At 45.2% G+C, this 18,863-nt stretch overlaps 1 protein-coding gene across 2 annotated transcripts; it reads left to right on the top strand.

Annotated features, from left to right (window-relative positions):
* Positions 1–1,034: 1,034 nt before the first annotated feature.
* On the top strand, positions 1,035–16,856 carry ARL8B (ARF like GTPase 8B). Of its 2 annotated transcripts, none has more exons than XM_075095596.1 (7): positions 1,035–1,367; positions 11,222–11,302; positions 11,938–12,011; positions 12,431–12,524; positions 13,119–13,186; positions 13,404–13,474; positions 14,902–16,856. In XM_075095596.1, the coding sequence occupies exons 1-7, from the start codon at positions 1,245–1,247 to the stop codon at positions 14,949–14,951; spliced, it is 561 nt and encodes a 186-aa protein (XP_074951697.1). In that variant the 5' UTR covers positions 1,035–1,244; the 3' UTR covers positions 14,952–16,856. The 2 variants fall into 2 exon arrangements, with proteins under 2 accessions (XP_074951697.1, XP_074951698.1); XM_075095597.1 differs by lacking the exon at positions 1,035–1,367 and adding an exon at positions 1,815–1,901.
* Positions 16,857–18,863: the final 2,007 nt, after the last annotated feature.

Below are 18,863 nucleotides of genomic sequence, written 5' to 3'. Positions count from 1 at the left end.
TACAGAACTAGGCTTGGCCAGGAATAAAAATAACCAGTTAGTTACCTGACCAGCACAGCGGCAAGATCCACGGTAAATCACCTGGAAAAGTCCATGCAAAGAACATGGATTTCTGGCAAAAACTTCTAGAGAATGGCTGGTTATGTGAGAATAGCTGAGAATAACAAGGTCATGCGGGCTGACCCTTGGTTTTTGGAAGTTCTAAGAGCACGCACAAGGTTTAATGAGATATTTCACTTGGTTAAAAAATACTCTGCATTTATCACATGAAAACATTATGGTTAATATTTCGTAATATTAACATACTGCACCCCGCGATGGAGGGGCTGAGGGGGTCTCTGCTCACACCCCACGCCTGCACCCCGCGATGGAGGGGCTGAGGGGGTCTCTGCTCACACCCCACGCCTGCACCCCGAGATGGAGGGGCTGAGGGGGTCTCTGCTCACACCCCACGCCTGCACCCCGAGATGGAGGGGCTGAGGGGGTCTCTGCTCACACCGCACGCCTGCACCCCGAGATGGAGGGGCTGAGGGGGTCTCTGCTCACTCCGCACACCTGCACCCCGCGATGGAGGGGCTGAGGGGGTGTCTGCTCACACCGCACACCTGCACCCCGCGATGGAGGGGCTGAGGGGGTGTCTGCTCACACCGCACACCTGCACCCCGCGATGGAGGGGCTGAGGGGGTGTCTGCTCACACCCCACGCCTGCACCCCGAGATGGAGGGGCTGAGGGGGTCTCTGCTCACACCGCACGCCTGCACCCCGCGATGGAGGGGCTGAGGGGGTCTCTGCTCACACTGCACACCTGCACCCCGCGATGGAGGGGCTGAGGGGGTCTCTGCTCACACCCCACGCCTGCACCCCGAGATGGAGGGGCTGAGGGGGTCTCTGCTCACACCCCCCACCGCACCCGCCCAAGATGGCGGCGCCCAGCGCGGGCGGCAGGCGCTTCGCCCCGCCCCGCGCGGCCCCGCCCCGCCCCGCCCTCCCACCGCCGCCGGTCCTCCCCGGTCGCGGTGCCGGCGGCCGCCGGCAGGGGGCGGTGCGTCGCCTGGCCGGGTCCGAGGGGGCGGCGCGGCCTCTCTTGGCGCGGGGCGCGCCGAGGCGTCATATGACCGCGGCGCGGGGGCGAGCCGGGCCGTGTGGGAGCGCGCGGGTGCCGCCAGCTGCCGCCGCTGCCGTCCCCGGCCCGATCCCGGCCCTGGTCCCGATCTCGCCGCGCTCCCGGCCTGCCCGCCGCAGCCATGCTGGCGCTGCTCTCCCGGCTGCTGGACTGGTTCCGCTCGCTCTTCTGGAAGGAGGAGATGGAGCTCACCCTGGTGGGGCTGCAATACTCGGGCAAGACCACCTTCGTCAACGTCATCGCGGTGAGCGGGCCGCGGCGGGACCGAGCGGGCCGGGGGGTGGGCGGTGCCGGGGGCCGTGCGGGCGCGGTGGGCCGGGGCAGCGGCAGCGCCCGGGGAGGGCCGGCGGCGGAGGCCTGCTGCCCGGCCTCGCTCCCGCCCGCCGGGCCCCCCGCGCCGCGGCCGCCCGCGTGGTGGGCTGGGATGGGCTGGGGTGCCCGGGGGAAGCGGCAGGTCTGGCCGTGCTGGGGAGGCGGCCCTGCGCAGCCCGGACAGCGTGCGGTGCCTCTGCAAGGCTCGGTGTGCCCGCGGGACCCGTGAGGGGCCCCGTCGGGCCACAGCTCTGCCCTCCTCCGAAGGCTTGCTTCAGCCTGGGCTCACGCTAGTGTAACGCAAGCAGTGCCTTCAGCTACTTTCTCCCGTTAAACTCTTTTTGGTTTTTTTTTTCCAGTGCTCCTCAGTAAATGATTTAAATGTTTCCCACTCATGCTTTTTCTCTCAGATTTTTGCTTATCCCGATTGCTGAAACCCGTACCGAATAATCTACTTTCTTGTAAGGTATGCGCTAAGAAGTACAACTTCCAAGCCTAACAGCAGCAGACTGCTGAACTTGGGCCTGCTTATCTGACGATCTGCCTGGAGCAGATGAAGGAAGGGTGTGGGAATCCTCCTACGTGAAGCTTTTCCATTGTTGAACAAGATAAAGAGTGTCTTGCTTAAATGGCTTATTCGGCTCCATCAGTGGCCTGTTCCGTGGATGCGTGTGACAGAAAACATTCAAAGAGACGAGCTGGAATCTGGAAGCCCTTGTAGGGAGGCTGAAATGGGGAACCAGGGGTACCTTTTGGTTTTGCAGGGAGCATGACTGACTTGACTCCAGCGCGCCTAGAACGGGAAAGCTGATGTCGTCAACCTCAGACTGAGCAGACCTTCAGCTTTTATTTTTGAGGCTGTCTCCTTGATATTACTGGGCATTTTTATGGATCTATTTACTTAAGTGACAGTTGAATGTGTTACTGGATAGGAAAAGGGCTCTCATTCTCTTGCTGTTATACATAATCCTTGTTACACTGACTATCTGTCAAAGCCTAACCAAGCTCTTGTGTAGCTGGGGATGTTGGTGCTCAGTGGGCTTCGTGGTAACCATGTGAAATGGGTCTGCCCTCATAAAAGGTAATTCTTCCTCTGCCCAGTTCTGTTGGGTGAAAGTTGCTGGACTAACTTGAGAATGCCAGAAGCCTTTTTTCCATCCACAGTGGTGGCTGCCTTTATCTCTGGGCTTGGATTGCTAAAAATGGAACTCTGAAATAGTTGAACAACCTCAGCCTATGGCCCTTGAGCTGATACTGATCGGTGTGTTCTTGCAACTTTGAGCACTGAGATTACTTTTCAGGTTTTCTTTGTCTGCCGGCATCCTGGGTGGTGGTGGCGCCTGGATGGTGATGGCATTTGACAGTCAAGTACCGCTTCGCCATTCTCTCGGTGTAGCACCAGCAGCACATCTCCTTCGGGGAGTTATCTGTGCAACCGTACTGCAGACGTGTGGGGTAGTACAGAAAGGTTGTACTAGTTGCAGGTTGGTTTAGTCCACCTGAGTTGTCTCAAATGGTAAAACTACTCTTACCTAGAGCTGACATCTGTATGCAGCTTCCTTTGCTAGGGGTTGAATCTTGCAAGGTTTCAACCATATGTTAGAACAGCACCCAGAAATTTATCTGAGTAAATGTTGTTCAGGCAGTCTTGCAAAACTGAGTGAAATAAGGAAGTTGTTATGTGTAATGACACAGCCTAATTAGCTGTTTTAGGTTTGGAAGTAGCAAGTCACATTTCTGAAGTTTTTAATTAGGGAATCTGGTGACTCTGTACAAAAAAAACAGAGGGAGGGGACTTGCTCAGATTTTTATTATTGTGAGTGTTTTTTTTTTTTTAAATAACAGCACAAGCTTCAGTTATCAGCACAATATTGCTTCTTCCAGAAGGAGCAGTGCTGTCCATGGCATGAAGAGCTAACTTCTTGTTAGTTGCTTCATTGACTGACTTGAATTCAGAGTATGCATTTAGAAATGAGTGCTGGAAAAGAGTAACTGCTCTCTGCAGGCCAGTTAATGGTTTGGATGGATGTAGCTGTCAAGAATTGGGATTCCATAAAACTAAAATGAAAGGAATGACACAGCAAGATGCTAATCCTATAGAATAGCTCTAAAAGCTGGATTACATACCAGGAACTTGGTATGGCTTGTAAGGTTGCATTCTGCCTAACAAAGGGCTGTTACCAGTCTCTTGACAACAGTGAGTTTAACCTAATATAAATCTCTAATGTAATCTATGCCAATCAAATCAGGCATATGCAACTAGAGGGAAAACTCAGGCCAATTACACAGGAGGCTTGATACAAGGCCTTACCACCACTGAAGTGGAAAGGCTGTGAAAGGCAAACCACCCAGTTCTAGAATAATGTTTTTCTAGGTTGCTAGCTGGTTTGGACCATATTTATTCCTCCCGTGTAAACAAGCACTTAGTTTGTAATCAGACCCAACTTAGTTTGACTAGAAGGTTTAAAAACCAACCTTAGCAGTGAAATGTAGTTATAGCTGGATGCAACTACTGCAGCTTCTGCTTTGCGAAGGCTCCGTATTAGTCACTGTCTCTAATTAGATATTAAGCGTAAGTTTTCCATGTGCATGAGTAAACTTGCTCACAAGGGAGGATATAATTTGTTCCTGGTCCTGATTTCCATAATGGAGATGGCCTATGGCTCTTGTTCAGAGAAACTGCATGTCATCCCGATATCGCGTCTTGAATTGTTAGCTTTTTATCTGAGGGCTTGAACTGCCCATTATTTACTGGAGTCTGCAGTATCTTCTGTCGTTTGCATCTCCGCAGCTAGTGTCTGCGAGCAGGCTTTCATCAGGCTTGCTGTCAGAGCTGCGAGTCCCAGCCACGCTGGTGTGGGGAGGTACGGGAGGCAACAGAGCTCCACAGCCACGTGATGCAACTGAAACATGACTCAAGTAAACTGACTCTGCTTCCAGGGCAGTGCGTGCTGGTGAATAATGGGACACTTGTTCAGTTTCAGAAAAGTACTTCATGGAAGAGTAGTGTTTCCTGCTGTGAAGTCTTGCTTGAAGCCTGGTAGATTGATCCTTGATGCAGGCGTTTTAGAACGCTGAACGCTCGATAGCCTGATTGTCGGCGGGCAGGAGGGGAGAACTGCAGGGGTGGGAGGGAGTCAGGCTTTCCTGATATGATTGTCAGGTTTAAGAGCTAAACTCAACCTGTTCTGTTTGTGGTGATAGGATAAATAAGATCCCTTTTTAGGATTTGTGACAAAGCTTGAATTAGTGTGGTTTGTTTTTTAAATTTGGAATATCTGACAAGCCTTTGAATGAGGCCTTGGTTTCTAGAGAGAGGCAATTTTTCAAGCGCCTCTCAACACAAGATTCCTTCGGCCCAGATGGGACCTGTGCCTTCCTTCCATCCTCATGACTATAAGTAACTTTGACTTAAAGAAGCCACAGCAGAGAGGTACGGAAAAAGATTGCTCTAAAGAGCTTTGCCGCTGCTTTAGTGCCTTCTGAAACACCCAGGTAGGTCATAAATAGCGTATGCATGCATAGTAGTTAAGTGAGAAAGTTGATACCTTTTTAAGTGAAGTGTTTCTTAATCACAGAGGTCTCTTGAAATGGATTGCCTCACTTCATTAGGTAATAAGCTAATATGAGGTGACTCATACTGCAGTTAATACTCTTTCTTTGAGGTCCTGCTTGCTGTACCCCAGAGGGTCTGAAATAGGTGACTGAAATAGACATCTACTTTTTCCATTGTGGTCGTAAGTCCCTGTGTAGCACTTCTTAAGCAGTGGAAGAGCTTTAAGTGGTAACACCTTGAGAAAGATGCTTCCATGACTATGAGAGGCATGAAGTGTCCTAAGCTCTTAGACGACTGACTGGTAGAAAGAAATACTCCTTTTTAGGTCTTGTTTCGCTGCTGTGTGGTAGTTACACCATAAGCAGTCCATCTCCTTGCCCTTCATTCCACTGAAGTTAGGGTTGGGAAATAAATGCATTTTTTTGTGTCAGATTAAGCTATTTTGCTTTCTGCAGCAATCATTCATAGAAGTGCTGTTGTAAAGCCTTTCAAGGGACTGTTAGATCACAAGGGTGGAAGCTTCTAAACTAGAGTTCAAGCTTCTAAATGTGATCACAAGAAGTAGCTGAAACACTGAAGTATTTCAAGAAGGAAGCTAGACTACAGAAACTAGAGAGTTGATTTGTCCATGTATGATGCACTTGTTGGTCGAGTCTATGAATGTTGCAGAGGAGGCTTAGTGTAGGGGTAGGTTTTATGTAATGCTAAAATGACTCTGCTTTTTTTTTTTTAAAGATATTTCTGAGACATGCAGCTTTTTTCTTCGTGTGAAAAGAAAGAAATTTAGCGAAGAACAGCAGGGCTTAAGGTAGTTTGCTAGTTCAGGGAGATTGGGAGTGTCATCGCTGGAATCCAGGCTCCAGTGATGTTTCCTAGTTGGCTAAGCTTGTTCGTGATCTAGGTGGATAAAAAGTATTGAGTAGAGATAAAAGTCTTCATTGTGTAGTAACCAGCATATGAAGAAATTTATCCTGTAACAGTAATGAACCATGTTAGCTTTGAGATGCAAGCTAATGGCTGCCCTGACCTTTTCTTTTGATATAAAGAATCTCCTTGTGCAGGCTCTGGAATCAAAACCTCGTAGCTGTGACTTGGTGGCTGAGGACCATGTGGATGGGCTGTTGCAGGCAGCGTGCTTTCCAGTGCCAGCAGGAGAGAACTACTACTGTTCCAGCTGGAAAGAAAGAAGAGGGAACACTGGTTCTGCTGCTGCAGTTTGAGTTCTGCCTTTAATGGTTCCTTTAATGTACTGAAATGAATTTTTAAGGAAGATACAGGAAGCAGGAATTCCAGTCTTACGCTCAATTACTTGATCAAGCTGCATTAGGGCTTGGTGCTGACAGTCTGGTAAGCATAACTCCCTGGAAGTTGGCAGTCTTCTGGCTGTAGCTTATGGCTATGGAGAGGCAGATGAAGTAGCCAGAGTGTGGTTTGGTTTGCTTTTTTTGACTTCCAAGGCAACTGGAAGTGCTAGGTTTAGTAAGCAGCTTGTTTCAATATTAAGTAAGTGTTAAAAAAGGCTGAATTTGCATCCTTTGTAGGCTTCTGGTATGTTAGGTGATGGTAAGTTACATGCTTGCCCAAGGTCTTCTCATCCTACCCTTCTGGGAGATGAATGGTACCTGTACCTGGCACGCTGCTGGCTCGTTCCTGAGGCAAGACTTCCTCAGGTGCTGGCTGGCCAAGCTGCCCCTGGCCTGCTGGTGGGCTGAGGGACGGGGCACAGACCCAGAGAGGCAGCCTGCGGGGTCACAGGTAAAAAGCAGTGCTTGTGGATGTGGCTGTGCGTCGGCACATTTGGTGGTGTTTTCAGAGCACACGCCAAAGCTAGTGGTAGCTGGTGCGGAACGGGTGGGTCAGGCTCGGATCTGGTAGTGAGATGGGGAGTGCACCTTGTGAGTGCTGCGGTCAGTGCCAGAGTTAGTGCTAATACTAGGTACAAGGTGAGCTGAACCCAAACTGGTTCATGCAGGTGGGTGTTGGCCCTGCACTCCTGCCTTACTGGAATACAGTGCAGGGGCTTAGTCCATCTGGAGGCAGTTTTGCTCATCTGAATAATCCTTATCTGACATAAGCTAGTACTCAGGCAGGTGAATGGGTTCACATTGCCCTATGATACAGTCTTACCTGTGTCTCTCACTTGCCAACTTGTTACAATAACTGTTGGAGCAGGCAAGCATCGTGTAAAGCCGGTTTGTCATCGCCTGCTTTGCTAGCTAGTAAACCCCTTTGCCTTAAAGTGCTTCAGGTCTAGTATTGGGGGTGATTTAGTGATTTTTGAATATAAGACCTGTTCGACCAAGGAGGCTTTAACTGGGCAATTCTGCACTAAGTCCCAACAACATACGGAAGCTCAAAGCTTTTGTGTTCCTGCACCAGGGCCCAGTTAATAGAGGGGTGACTGTAATCAGTTGTGAGTTTTATAAAAGATGGGTTGTATGTCCATTATCCATAACATACCAAACATGAAGCCATGGTACAGTATCCAGATACGAGAGGGCTTTTCTGTACAACTCACCTTGATCAATGCAACAGTGACTAGTACGGTCTTCCCTTAAACAGAGGTTAAACTTGAATGCTAATCTCCAACTACCTTAATATGAACTCTGCAGAACTTCAGTGCCCGTTGTTGTGCCTGACTTTTTAGGAGTGAGAGGGCACTAAACTTCTAGTTTAGTGTGAACCTATGTGCTTAGGTCTCCGGGAGCCTGGAGGATTAAAAAGGGAGCGTCTCTTAAACCAGGAGGCTTAAAGACTACTCATGCAGGTTCTTTCTGGCATCTGGTCTCTGAAATTTGGTCTGTTTAGTCTCCCTCTTTCTTATCTCTCACACAGGGGCAAGAGTTTTGTGACCTTCAGCCAGCAGTTTGTATTGTGGTATGGTCTGCATGACCTCAGAGCTAATGGCGTAATTCATAATCACTTGTACTTCCCAAGGCTGATCTTCCAGGAGACCTGGATGAAGTACAGTGTCTGCCTGTTGGAATATTCACAGGCCCTGAAAGGAGATGCTGTTGCTAGATTTGTAAGCAACTGCTCTTGCTGTCCTTGAGTGTTTGAGCAATGCTACTGTGTATAACAACAGCCAAGCACTTTCAGATTGGGAACTGAAAATGTTCTGTGCTTATCAAACTTGTTTTAAAGCGGATGCCTATTTTAGAAGAGAAAGCATCATATTGTGAGCACAGTGATTGGGCTGAGTAATCTGCTGGGGGTGGGGCAGAGGGAAGTCTGATTCAAACAGAACTGCCTCCTAATAAAAGCATATTCTTGTTTTGCTGTGCAAGTAGCTTTTGCGTATGAATACTCTAAGAAGCAGCCTATTTCCTGGCTTTTTTCCTCTGTAGAGGTAGTAGAAAAAGCCCTCTAGATTTTGGGTTTAGAGAACTGTTTCTGGACCAAGACAGTTGGATACAATAGCAGAACCTGTCAAAAGAGATCACTGCCTGCTAGCAAAATCCATTACAGTCATTTTAACCATTTTGTGACCCATCTTAAAAGATAATGTGACTGCCAATAACTTTCTCTAGGTTCACTGATTGCGAACAGAGGAACACCCATGCTTATATCAGAGTAAGGTCTTTCAGATGAAGTTGATCAATATGCTCAGAACTTGCAGACAGGTGTGCCTCAAAGCAATAAAGTGCCCACCTCACCTCAGAATCCAAAGCCTCCAAACTTCCTACAGAGAGAAAGGGTGTGCTTGTGTTCTGGAGCCAGCTTGGTGAAGGCACCTGCTACCCTTTCCTTCCGTTTCTGACAGTTCAAAAAGCATGTCAGATAGCGCTGGCTTGTCTCAGCTATAAAGTAGAGTATAGAAAGCTGAAACTCAGGTTGTAACTGAGAGACTCTGTAGTGTAGTTTTAAAGCAAGTCAGAACAAGTTTTGATGCCACCTGGATGCGTAGCGTGGGTAGAGAGTACTTGGAAAGTAGTATAAGGTGCAGCAGCTTTTCTGAAGGCTCTTCTGTGATCCACCACAAGGAAGCTTCAGTAGTTTCAACATTACATTAAACACATGGCAAATGAGGTGCTGTTCCAATCTGAAGGAATCTGTATCCTCAAAGAGCAGTGAGAGAACATGAACAGCTCTTGAGTGAAGAATCTGGAAGTATCTGAGTGGGAATAGCTGATAGCATATGGGGCAATGCGAAGCACAAAGCGATGGAGGTTCGGGGAGTGCTTGGGGAGATGTTTGTTTAGAAGATGTAGGTGTAGGGTGTGACTGCAGAGGCAGGAATGCAGTGGTTCTTGAGCAACCATGGCAAGCTGACCCTTCAAAGGCAAGACTGACAGCGCATGCTTTATGAACTGAACTAAACTGCATCAGACATGGAAAGCACTGTTAACCATCTGCTGCTGAGCTATGCATAATCAAACTGGCTGAAATGGACAAGTCGTACACTGGGCTTTCAGGGCAGGAAGGGGAAGCTAATGAACAGGCGTTCAGGTTGTGCACCTGCATCGCTAAGTTAGCAGAAAGGTTAGACTAGTTTCTGAAGCAGTGCTGCATGAGATTGATACGTGCTCTTTGTAGCTTAAATGCTTGAAACTTCTTTCAAATGAGAATGCAGCAGCACCCATCTAATGAGGTTTAAGCTGTGTGTGTTTCAGGTCATCACTGTTTTTACTGTTGCATTCCTTGGATTCAAGGACTTTGTTATCTTTTTAGTCCTTTTAAGAGACTGTTAGTCTGTATAGCCATGCACCTGGAAAGCAGATCTTAAAATGTGAAAAATCACCACCTGTTCAGGGGAATGCTGGCTTCAAATCCAAGGTCTGGACATATGGCTCCTTTTGGAGGTCAAGAGCAAGATCAACATGCCATTTAACTGAAGGACTTGGCCAAATAAGCCCAAATGAGACTGCTGTCGTCTGTATGTTTTCAGTTGACTTCTGATGTTTATCAGCATTATACTGGAGTCTACTGTGTGAAGCTTTGGTTTGCTAGTGGAGTATTGCAGGTTTTTTGGGGGGAGTTTGAGGTAGGGGGAGCAAACTGAAGACAGTGTGGGCTTCTGGGCATAGAAGTGAGTGACAAAGCACTGGTATTACAAGCTGGCAGTCTTCTGGTTGCAAACTTTAAACAGCATGTACTCAAAGCATGTCCAGTCAGACTTAGTTACTGCATCCAACTTGGGAGGAGCTGGTCCCTAACTCTACAGGGTGATGTGATGTCTGCTTCATAGATCCTAAAGGGCTTTTAACTCGGGATAGCTTCTCTGTGCAACGTCAGGGGAGAAAAGCAGGCTCTCTTGCTGCTATGATAGCAAACCCTAATTGAACAAGTGAATGCATCTGAGTCGACCTTTTTTCCAAACCTGGTTGACTGTCTGGTTCTATTACACACAACGAATGGAGTGAAATACATAATGACCACTGAGGCTGGGATTCATCTTCTGCCAAATAGCTAAGGGAGCACGGGAGAAATCTGTACTGCTGTTGATAACACTTGTTATGGCTCCTGGGTTAGCTACAGCAGATAGCCATGAACTTGGCTTTCAAGCTGTTACAGATAAAAGTGTAACAGATAGTAAAACATTTGGTGCTGGAGAGTCTCTCTAATACAACACTGTTCTGCAGCAGTTATGTCAGAGCTTAAAGTGATGCTGAACTTCTGGTGGAAATGGGCTGCAATACTCTCCAGTGGCATTTTGATTGCCTCTTCCACTGCTGAACAAGTTGGACACTGCATAGCCTGGCAGGAAGCGGACTTGTCAGGTCCTTCCACTTTCCAGCCTTTTGAAACTCCTCAGGGAGTTAACCCATACCTGTGGGTTGGAGGCTTACTCCACAAGGGTGATTTATTACTGTAAGTGTTCTCCACAGAGTAGCATACTCATAGAGTTGCATCAGAGGAAAATCTTCTGGATATTTCTAGCTTCCAGGTAACTAGGAGATCCTGATGTACAGAACTTGGCTTCAGCAGAAGTAGGTGAATGGCTCTCTTCCTATACTTGCCCTGGCTGTCCATCTGTTAAGCTACACAAAGCACTTCTGCCTAAGTCACTTTGTTCCCCTGACTGCCTCAAGGCCTGAAAAATTAAGTCCTTGTAAGAAATGACTTGACTGACCTCACATAAGCTTTGGTACACATGAATGTAATATCTGTGACTTCTTGGCTATAAAGCCTTCGGTTGGAAGGCAAATAGTTAGAAAAAGCTTACGAAAGTTTACTGTGTGAACTAGCTGCATCAGAGAAGCACTAAATTTAACTGTCTCTTTTTCCAGTCAGGTCAATTCAGTGAAGATATGATTCCTACTGTGGGCTTCAACATGAGAAAAGTTACGAAGGGTAATGTTACAATAAAGGTACGTTACCATTGTTGACTGTCTCTTTTTAAACCCATGCAAGGTTGTCTTCAGCTTCTAGTTTAAAATTACATATGTTTGCTCTGTTCTGCTTCCACCACTGGGCCAAATACAGGAAACTGAAGAGGCTCAGCTACTCTGTCAGATACCTTAAGAATACACTTATGTTTGTGGGGTTTCTTAAATGAGACTATATGTGATTTCCAGGTTCATGGACTAGTTAAAGCAATGTTGTAATAATGCTGCCTTGCTTTAATCTCAGTTAATTTTCACATGTTTAGGGCCCACAGATCTTCAATATTGCTCATCAATATTGCTTAAGGGAAGGCTTACATCAAAAGCAAAGTTTTAAGTCAATATATCTTATTTTACCTTCTTGTATACCACAGTTTGTAACCTTTGTGCACAGGTGCGTTCTCACATCTGGTGTGAGATGCTCTAGCTTGCATCTTACGCTATAGGGCCTGCAAGCTTTGAGCAGCTGTACAAGGGATTATTTCTGTTCTAATATGTGAGAGGTCCTGCAGCTGGCCTATGGAGAAAGGAAAGCCTGTGTTTTGACTTCTTGCCTTATCTTTGCGTGACATGTTTAAACACAGTGCATGGCTAAATTGTCTTTTTTCCCTTGCCTTAAGATTTGGGATATAGGAGGGCAGCCACGATTCCGAAGCATGTGGGAGCGATATTGCAGAGGAGTTAATGCTATTGTGTAAGTGTCGTCTTCCTTTGGCTAGTACTTAACTTCAGATTTGCTTCTCTTCTGTGTGTAGCCTTTCTAACAGCGCATGCTTGAGTCAGTAGTACTCGCTTTAATTTTGAAACTGTACTGCAACCATATTGACCTTTTTTTACCCTTAAGTTCCGGGCTCAGGGTGGGTTATTTTCTTATCAGTGTCTGATCTGGAGTGCTACCTACTTCCTGTCTGAACAGGGGGGTGGTGCTAACTGAAAGAAGCTTTCATCTACTTTGATCATAGCGAACTTTTAAAAGCACCAAATTCTTTGCTCAGTAGACCTAGCTTTGTTTAAAGCCTTGTTGAATGTGCTCAAAACTGACAGTGTAAAGGAGACACTGCTGTTTCTGAAGTAGCTCAGTCTCTCTGACCTAACCTTAAATTCTCTTTAAAGCTACATGGTAGATGCTGCAGATCGTGAAAAAATAGAAGCCTCTCGAAATGAGCTGCACAACCTTCTAGATAAGCCACAGTTACAAGGAATCCCTGTAAGTAATATTGCCTTACACAGTATTAAACTTGCTTGAGGAACATGCATATCGTTAGCAACTCTGAAGTCTGGCTTGAACTCGAAGTCAAGTGTAAGGCCTAACCTTACTGGTTAGTATAAGTATGAGCAATACCTGCCCTTAGTGCCTTAAATCAAATTGTTGACCTCAGTCAATCCTTCAGTGATCTGACTCCTGTTCAGTGCCCACAAAAAAAAAAAAATTGGAACAGTAGTTTAGAATACTCCACAGTATGAGTGTGTGCTTCTCTTCTGGAGTCTACTATAGTACAGATTAACCAGAGTGTAGTACAGAAGGATAGAGTAAGTTTGGGGGATCTCAGCTGGAAGTCTACTGGGATTGTTCTCAGTTTTACCAGTTGGTGTGTGCTCATGCTTGCTTTTTGCACATCGGTTTTTTTGGACCCCTTCTTTTCCTGTGACTAGGTCAGCCTTCCTTCTTGATCTGGTTTAATAGCGAATGTCTTGTTCCATTAGGTTTAGTAGCCTAATGCAGACTGCTTGTCAGGCTCTCCTGAAGTTTGTTTGTTTTTTAAAAAGAGCTGCAACTGTTTCATTCTGCTCTGGATTTCAGGTTCTAGTACTTGGAAATAAGAGAGACCTTCCTAATGCTTTGGATGAGAAACAGCTAATTGAAAAGATGTAAGTCTAAGTCTTCCTCAGAAAGGCTACTTTTAACTCAATAAATGAATTCCTGTACATAGAGATGTTGGATCAAGAAGCTTGCATTTGTGAAGCAGAAACCCCAGCAATGGGAGATGGCTGAAACACTGTACAGAAACAAGTTAGGAGGGGAAGACTCAGTATGAGAGTCCTTGTTGCAAGTGATGTGTATGTTGAAATGTTCTCTCTTTCATAGGAACCTTGCTGCTATTCAGGACAGAGAAATCTGCTGCTACTCAATTTCTTGCAAAGAGAAAGATAATATAGGTAACTATTAACCTAAAACACTAAGCATTATGAAGAGCTGTCAGAGGATGCATTGGGGGATGGTAACTCCTTAAACACAAGCTTCCTGGCTTCAGGAAACTGGTAACAAATCAGAGAACAATGTAAGTGCACTGGTTAAATTTGGTGTAACTCCTGATGGGAGTGAGGAAGCTTGACTGGTGTTGAAGTGGTAGAGGTTGTAGTTATGAAAACATGTGTCAGTCTCCTGTGAAATCTGCTGCCTGCCTTCAGTTAGTTTGCAGCAAATAGCTAACTAGTCTCACTGTTAGCTTGGCCTAAATGATTTTATACTTCTGTCAGGTACTCAACTCTGCCTCACTTCATGAGGCTAGCAAGTGTTTGCAGCAAGTTTTTCCTTAGCAGTCATTCCCTTGAAATAACCATCTTCCCTTGCTGTCTTATCAAAGCGGTTCATGCTGTGGCCTGTGCTAGCCACTACTCCGCGCAGCCAAGCAGTACATTTTTTGGTGCTGACATCAATTGCTTTAAAATTTCTGGAGTTCAAAGGCAGAAACGCTGGTACTGTGTAATACCAAGTACTTGACACTAGTATTGCAAGTAAACTGAGTAATCCCAACTGAATGAAAACGCAGTACTTGGCAACACTCGCCATCCTTCTGATGCCTTCTTGTGGCTGCCATGAGGTTGACACTGGTGCTTTGGAGGGCTAACGTGACTTCACTGATGAGGGAAACCTCAGGCTGGTGGTCACGGGAACAAGCTATATAGAGGATACCAGAATGGCTTTGTATTAAGGACTCAACTTCTTTCCAGGAAAAATGAACAGCCTGTGGAACTCTGCTGGCTTCTTATCCAAGAAGTTCCTGTCAGTTAGAGATACAAACGTGGTGGATAAGAGAAGCAGATACTCCCTTCTATCTCATCTCCCACACAAGGCTCCGAGCACAGCTGAGCATCACTGATGCTGTAGGGAAGGTGCTGCTGGAAGCATTGGGCTGGGATGATGATGCTGCTGCATTTCACTTCCTCAGGAGACCCTCTTTCAAGCATGGAGGACCTTAATGCCTTGTACTGTAGGGCTAAACTAACTTTGCTCTCATCAGGTGAGGAGAGGCAGACTGGCTAAGTAGAGCAATGCTGATCCCATACCAAAGTATCAGATTAAGGAGTGTCTTTTTCCTAGAGATGTAGCTGACTGAGGAACTAGGATGTCTGGGGCAGTTCCTTTAAATGTTACTTCAAGGATGCTGGGCAGTCATAGGACCAAAGCACAGGCAGCAAGCGTTCCCCAAAATCATTCTGTTGATCTGTCTTGGACCATCCTCTAGAGGAGGGCTTGGATATTCCTGTCATGTATTTGAGGACCCTGGCATACCAAAGCGATGCTAGTTATACAAATACAGATAGACACTTGAATATGGAACTTCTTTTCTCTCTCTCTTTAGATATCACGCTTCAGTGGCTTATTCAGCATTCAAAATCTAGAAGAAGCTGAAGTCTTCCTGGAATCTCCAGTACCAGTTGGCCATAATATCAATTGTCCACTTCCCTCCATAATGAGATATTACCCAAAAATCCTGTATCAAGAATCTGCCTTTTCACGGTTCATTTCTCATGTGCACTGCTGAAGACTTGTATTCCTATTCTGTCACAAAACAACTAGAGTTGTCATGATAAAGTCAGCACAAATATTTATTTTACAACCATCTATGGTGGGAGGTTTGGGGGGGGCTTTTTAAAAAGAAAAATCTCTCTACCATGTTAACTATGATGGTACACTCTGTTCTGGTTTTTCAGGGCCAGGTTTTTATATGATTTTCAGCAAGTGTTTTATTTCTAGTGTTTAGTGGCTTGAAGATGCTGATGCTTGACAGCATTAAGATTCTGTAAGATGCCACATACAGTAGTTAGAAAACATTTAAGCGTGAGTTGTGGGATACTGATTTATCTCACAAATGCATGTAATGTGTGTATGTAAGCAGAGAAATGGAAACTGTTTGCAGAGGGGAGCACAAGGCATAGATCAGCATCACTAATCTACAGCTGAGATCTTACCCTGTCACTTGAAAAAGAAAAATCTCATGATGAATTAGGGAAGAGTCAACCTTCTAAAATCATTTTGTTGCTTCTGTTTAACATTTGTGTGGGGGATGGGAACGGACCGTTCTGTCAAGCTTTCAAAAATCAGAGTATTCCAGCATGAGAACAAATTGCTAGGAACATCAGACTTTGTTCAAATACATTTTTCTATCTACAGATACTAGTGGTCTCTATCTGAAACCAGAACACGCATTCTGAGCAGCTGCATGACACTTAAATTACTGATGTTTTTGTATAGAGTCAGTTGTTGACCTTTAGCACAATATCTATGTAACTGTCTAGTGTCTCTCCTGCTCATGAAATGGCTGGGCACAGTTTCACCTGGTGCTATGGAATATCTAGGCTATTGTGACAACTCTAGACCTGCCTGCTTTGATGTAACCATGTGCGAAGTCTGTAAGTTGCAAGATGAAATGTTCTACTGTGTCAAAGCACAAGAGAGCCGATGAATTGATCCTGTTTCTTGACTAGCTCCTACAGTATAGGGAAGTATGTATAAACTAAAGATTGTAATGTTTTTGTAGCTTTACTTTCTCAATGACTTCAGTATATTTAAAGGGACAGACTTGTTAAGACTGGTTTGTTCATACGGTAATGTCAGTGTAGCTTACTAGTGTATGCAAATACATGGTACACCCGCTTGTGTTGCCTCACACTGTGTGTGATTCTTCACCTAAATGTAGTTCGCATTATGTCGGAGTCCTTGGTTGGAAACACCGTTTAGTCCATATCAGTTACGACAAGCCAGTTTTAATTTAGACTGCCATGGCCTTACTGTTCTGTACCAAGTATCGCACCGTTGCACAGACACTACATGCTGCCTGCATTCAGTCTGAACTTGCATTTTAACTTTTTGTCCCCTTTCAGTTTTCTGAAGCATGATTTCAATTAATTCATACTCTGGTGCTGTAGAGGAGAGGGTATATTAACTTGCTACTGTAGTCCCCAGTTCACCAGGAACTGCTACAGTTACTTTTATTTAGCAAACTTGCTTGTGCCTAAAATAAGGAAACTAAACTAGAATGTGTGAATCTTTGTGGGGGACCAGGTCACTGTTTAGTTAACTGGCCTATAGCTAAACTTGATGTGTTTGGTGTTTATATACTTCACTGCTTTCAGCGTTTATGGCATCCAAACACTACCAATTGTTAACCTGTGCATTACTCTCTGCATGTGAACAACTTATACAATTACTGAACTTTGTAAATACGTGAATTTTTTTATTTAGGTGGATGCATATGTTGGTTTACTGCTCTTCAGCTTTATTCAATAAACTTATGTTTTGAGGGTTGTATTGACACTTAACTGACTGACCTGAGTTGATGTGGCTTAACTCACGGAAAGATGTTATGGGATGTCTGTCTCCTCTCCCACAGATTACAGTGGGGGAAGAGGGCTCGGTAAATACCTGACCTTCTTTGTGTTCTGTGGTTCAACTATTCGAATGAAATGCTTATAAAACTACCTTTCAGGCCTGGGGGCCTTCTCAGCCTACATGAGCAAGCTTAGCTAGCCAGTCTCAGCAGACTTCAGTGCTTTTTTTTTTTATTTTATATTTATGAAAAGCACTCGTCAGCTGAAGGGTCTTTAGGGGCAGCCTTCCAGAGCTCAGTCTTCAGCAGAAAAATGCATGTGTCTACAAGCTTGTTTCTTGTCATCAAGCCTAGAGAAGAACCTTTGCTTTTCTAGTGTCTCAGATCTAGCAGTGCCTGATCATTCATTGCCAATTAAAGCATAAAGATTCTTAGCTCATTGGAAAGTGAGGGTTTTGTTGACGGAGGCCTTGAACAAAATCTTTCATGATTTTAGTCTGAACTTAAACTGTCCGATCTTCCCAAATGCTTTGTTGCATTAATTTCTCTTGGGTCACTGATTAACTTATAGGACTGTATGTCAACATCTTCCAAGTAATGGTACCAAGTTGGATGTCTTCTGTTCATGGCCTGCCTCCATGTAAGAATTCAAACTTACTGAGCTGTAATAGGTTAGTTTTGAGGCCTGAGTACTGGTCAGTTAGCATCCTTCATGAGTAACTCGGCTGGTGGGAAGGCCTAATGAACTGTTGAGTAAAAGACTGTGTGCATATTTCTTCAGTTGGTGGTGTTTCCTGCATGCAAGACAAGCTACCTGGAGTTAACGTTCAAAGCAAAAGATCTCTAGATCCAAAATCTGAATACAGTACTAGACAAATTAGTGCTAGTAGTAGTGTTAGTGCTGCTGTAAGATTTGTCACCCTGGTTGGTCTGATAGCAGTACTAATCACTTAAATCAGTTTTCACAACTGTTCTTGTACAGTTCTTCCAGATGCCTTTAGTTACTCATGTGGCAGAGATGTAGACCTTGAAGATATTATTTGAATCCAGTGCAGGGGATTACACTTTTTCCGGTGTGAGGGCTTTATTTAATTTCCAGCTACCTTTGTTTTGAAACAGAAGGGAAGTGTAGTAAGTGTTTCCAGAGAAGTGAGGCTGTTCTTGCTACCTTTCAGCCTTGGACTGCAAAAACTACTCACCTGGCACAGTTAAATCCAAGGTTAAACCTCTTCTGTTCTAATAAAGGTGTGGAGCCTAAGATAGGCATTAGCATTGTTGTCTTCTGAATGTGGATGCTATAGCCGTGTTCTGCTTCTAGAGATCTGTTGGGCCAGTCTAACCTCTCATGATGGTTGCTTGCCTTGGCAGTGTGAGCCTGGACAGTAAAAAAAAAGACTGATTAAATTTTCCATTCTCTTAACAAAAGTTGCTTCTAGGGATACATTTTAGTAACGTAAATTATTGTACTTAAATATCAGTAGGTGTAGTCCTGAAGCCCTCTTCTGATGTGTCTGCAGTAGGCCTTGACCATTAGCGTATTAAGAAAACGGGGCCTTGTGAAAAGGCAAATACTGAGCCAGAGAGCACTCTTGGTCATGAATAAGCATGCAAGTTAGGCACCAGTCATACCTTCATGGCTTCGTGTTGGTATTGTACAGCGTCCTGATGACTTAAAACAGCTGTCAACTCTAAATTCTTCTTGTTGGTTTTGTTCAGTACAAGTGATTGCTCTTACATGTCTTTAGACTGGACCATGAAGAAATGTTTGCATATGCACCCACAGCACTGGGCTGTGTGAAAGTTTTCCTTACTGTTAATGTCTTAGCAAGGTTAGTGTGGATGGTGGTTTTTTTAAGTGCAATTACAGAGCAGCTTAATTCTCATCATTGCCCTGAGTGCAGCTGAGTGTCTTAGCAGTCGCACAGAGGAATTCTGTCCTACTGCTTGGCAACATGAAATACGCACAAATGCGGAGCTGTTTCATGATCTGTGGA

Source organism: Phalacrocorax aristotelis, chromosome 6 (genome assembly GCF_949628215.1).
Source record: "Phalacrocorax aristotelis chromosome 6, bGulAri2.1, whole genome shotgun sequence".
Classification (NCBI taxonomy): Eukaryota; Metazoa; Chordata; class Aves; order Suliformes; family Phalacrocoracidae; genus Phalacrocorax; species Phalacrocorax aristotelis.
This window is presented reverse-complemented; position numbering and strand designations above follow the sequence as displayed.

What these genes read in the sequence shown, in the direction of transcription:
- ARL8B (XM_075095596.1), top strand. Translation starts at nt 1,245, where the DNA reads ATGCTGGCGCTGCTCTCCCGGCTGCTGGACTGGTTCCGCTCGCTCTTC. An exon ending in AGAGGAGTTAATGCTATTGT is followed by an intron (nt 12,012 to 12,430) that starts GTAAGTGTCGTC and finishes TTCTCTTTAAAG; the next exon opens with CTACATGGTAGATGCTGCAG. An exon ending in CACAGTTACAAGGAATCCCT is followed by an intron (nt 12,525 to 13,118) that starts GTAAGTAATATT and finishes TCTGGATTTCAG; the next exon opens with GTTCTAGTACTTGGAAATAA.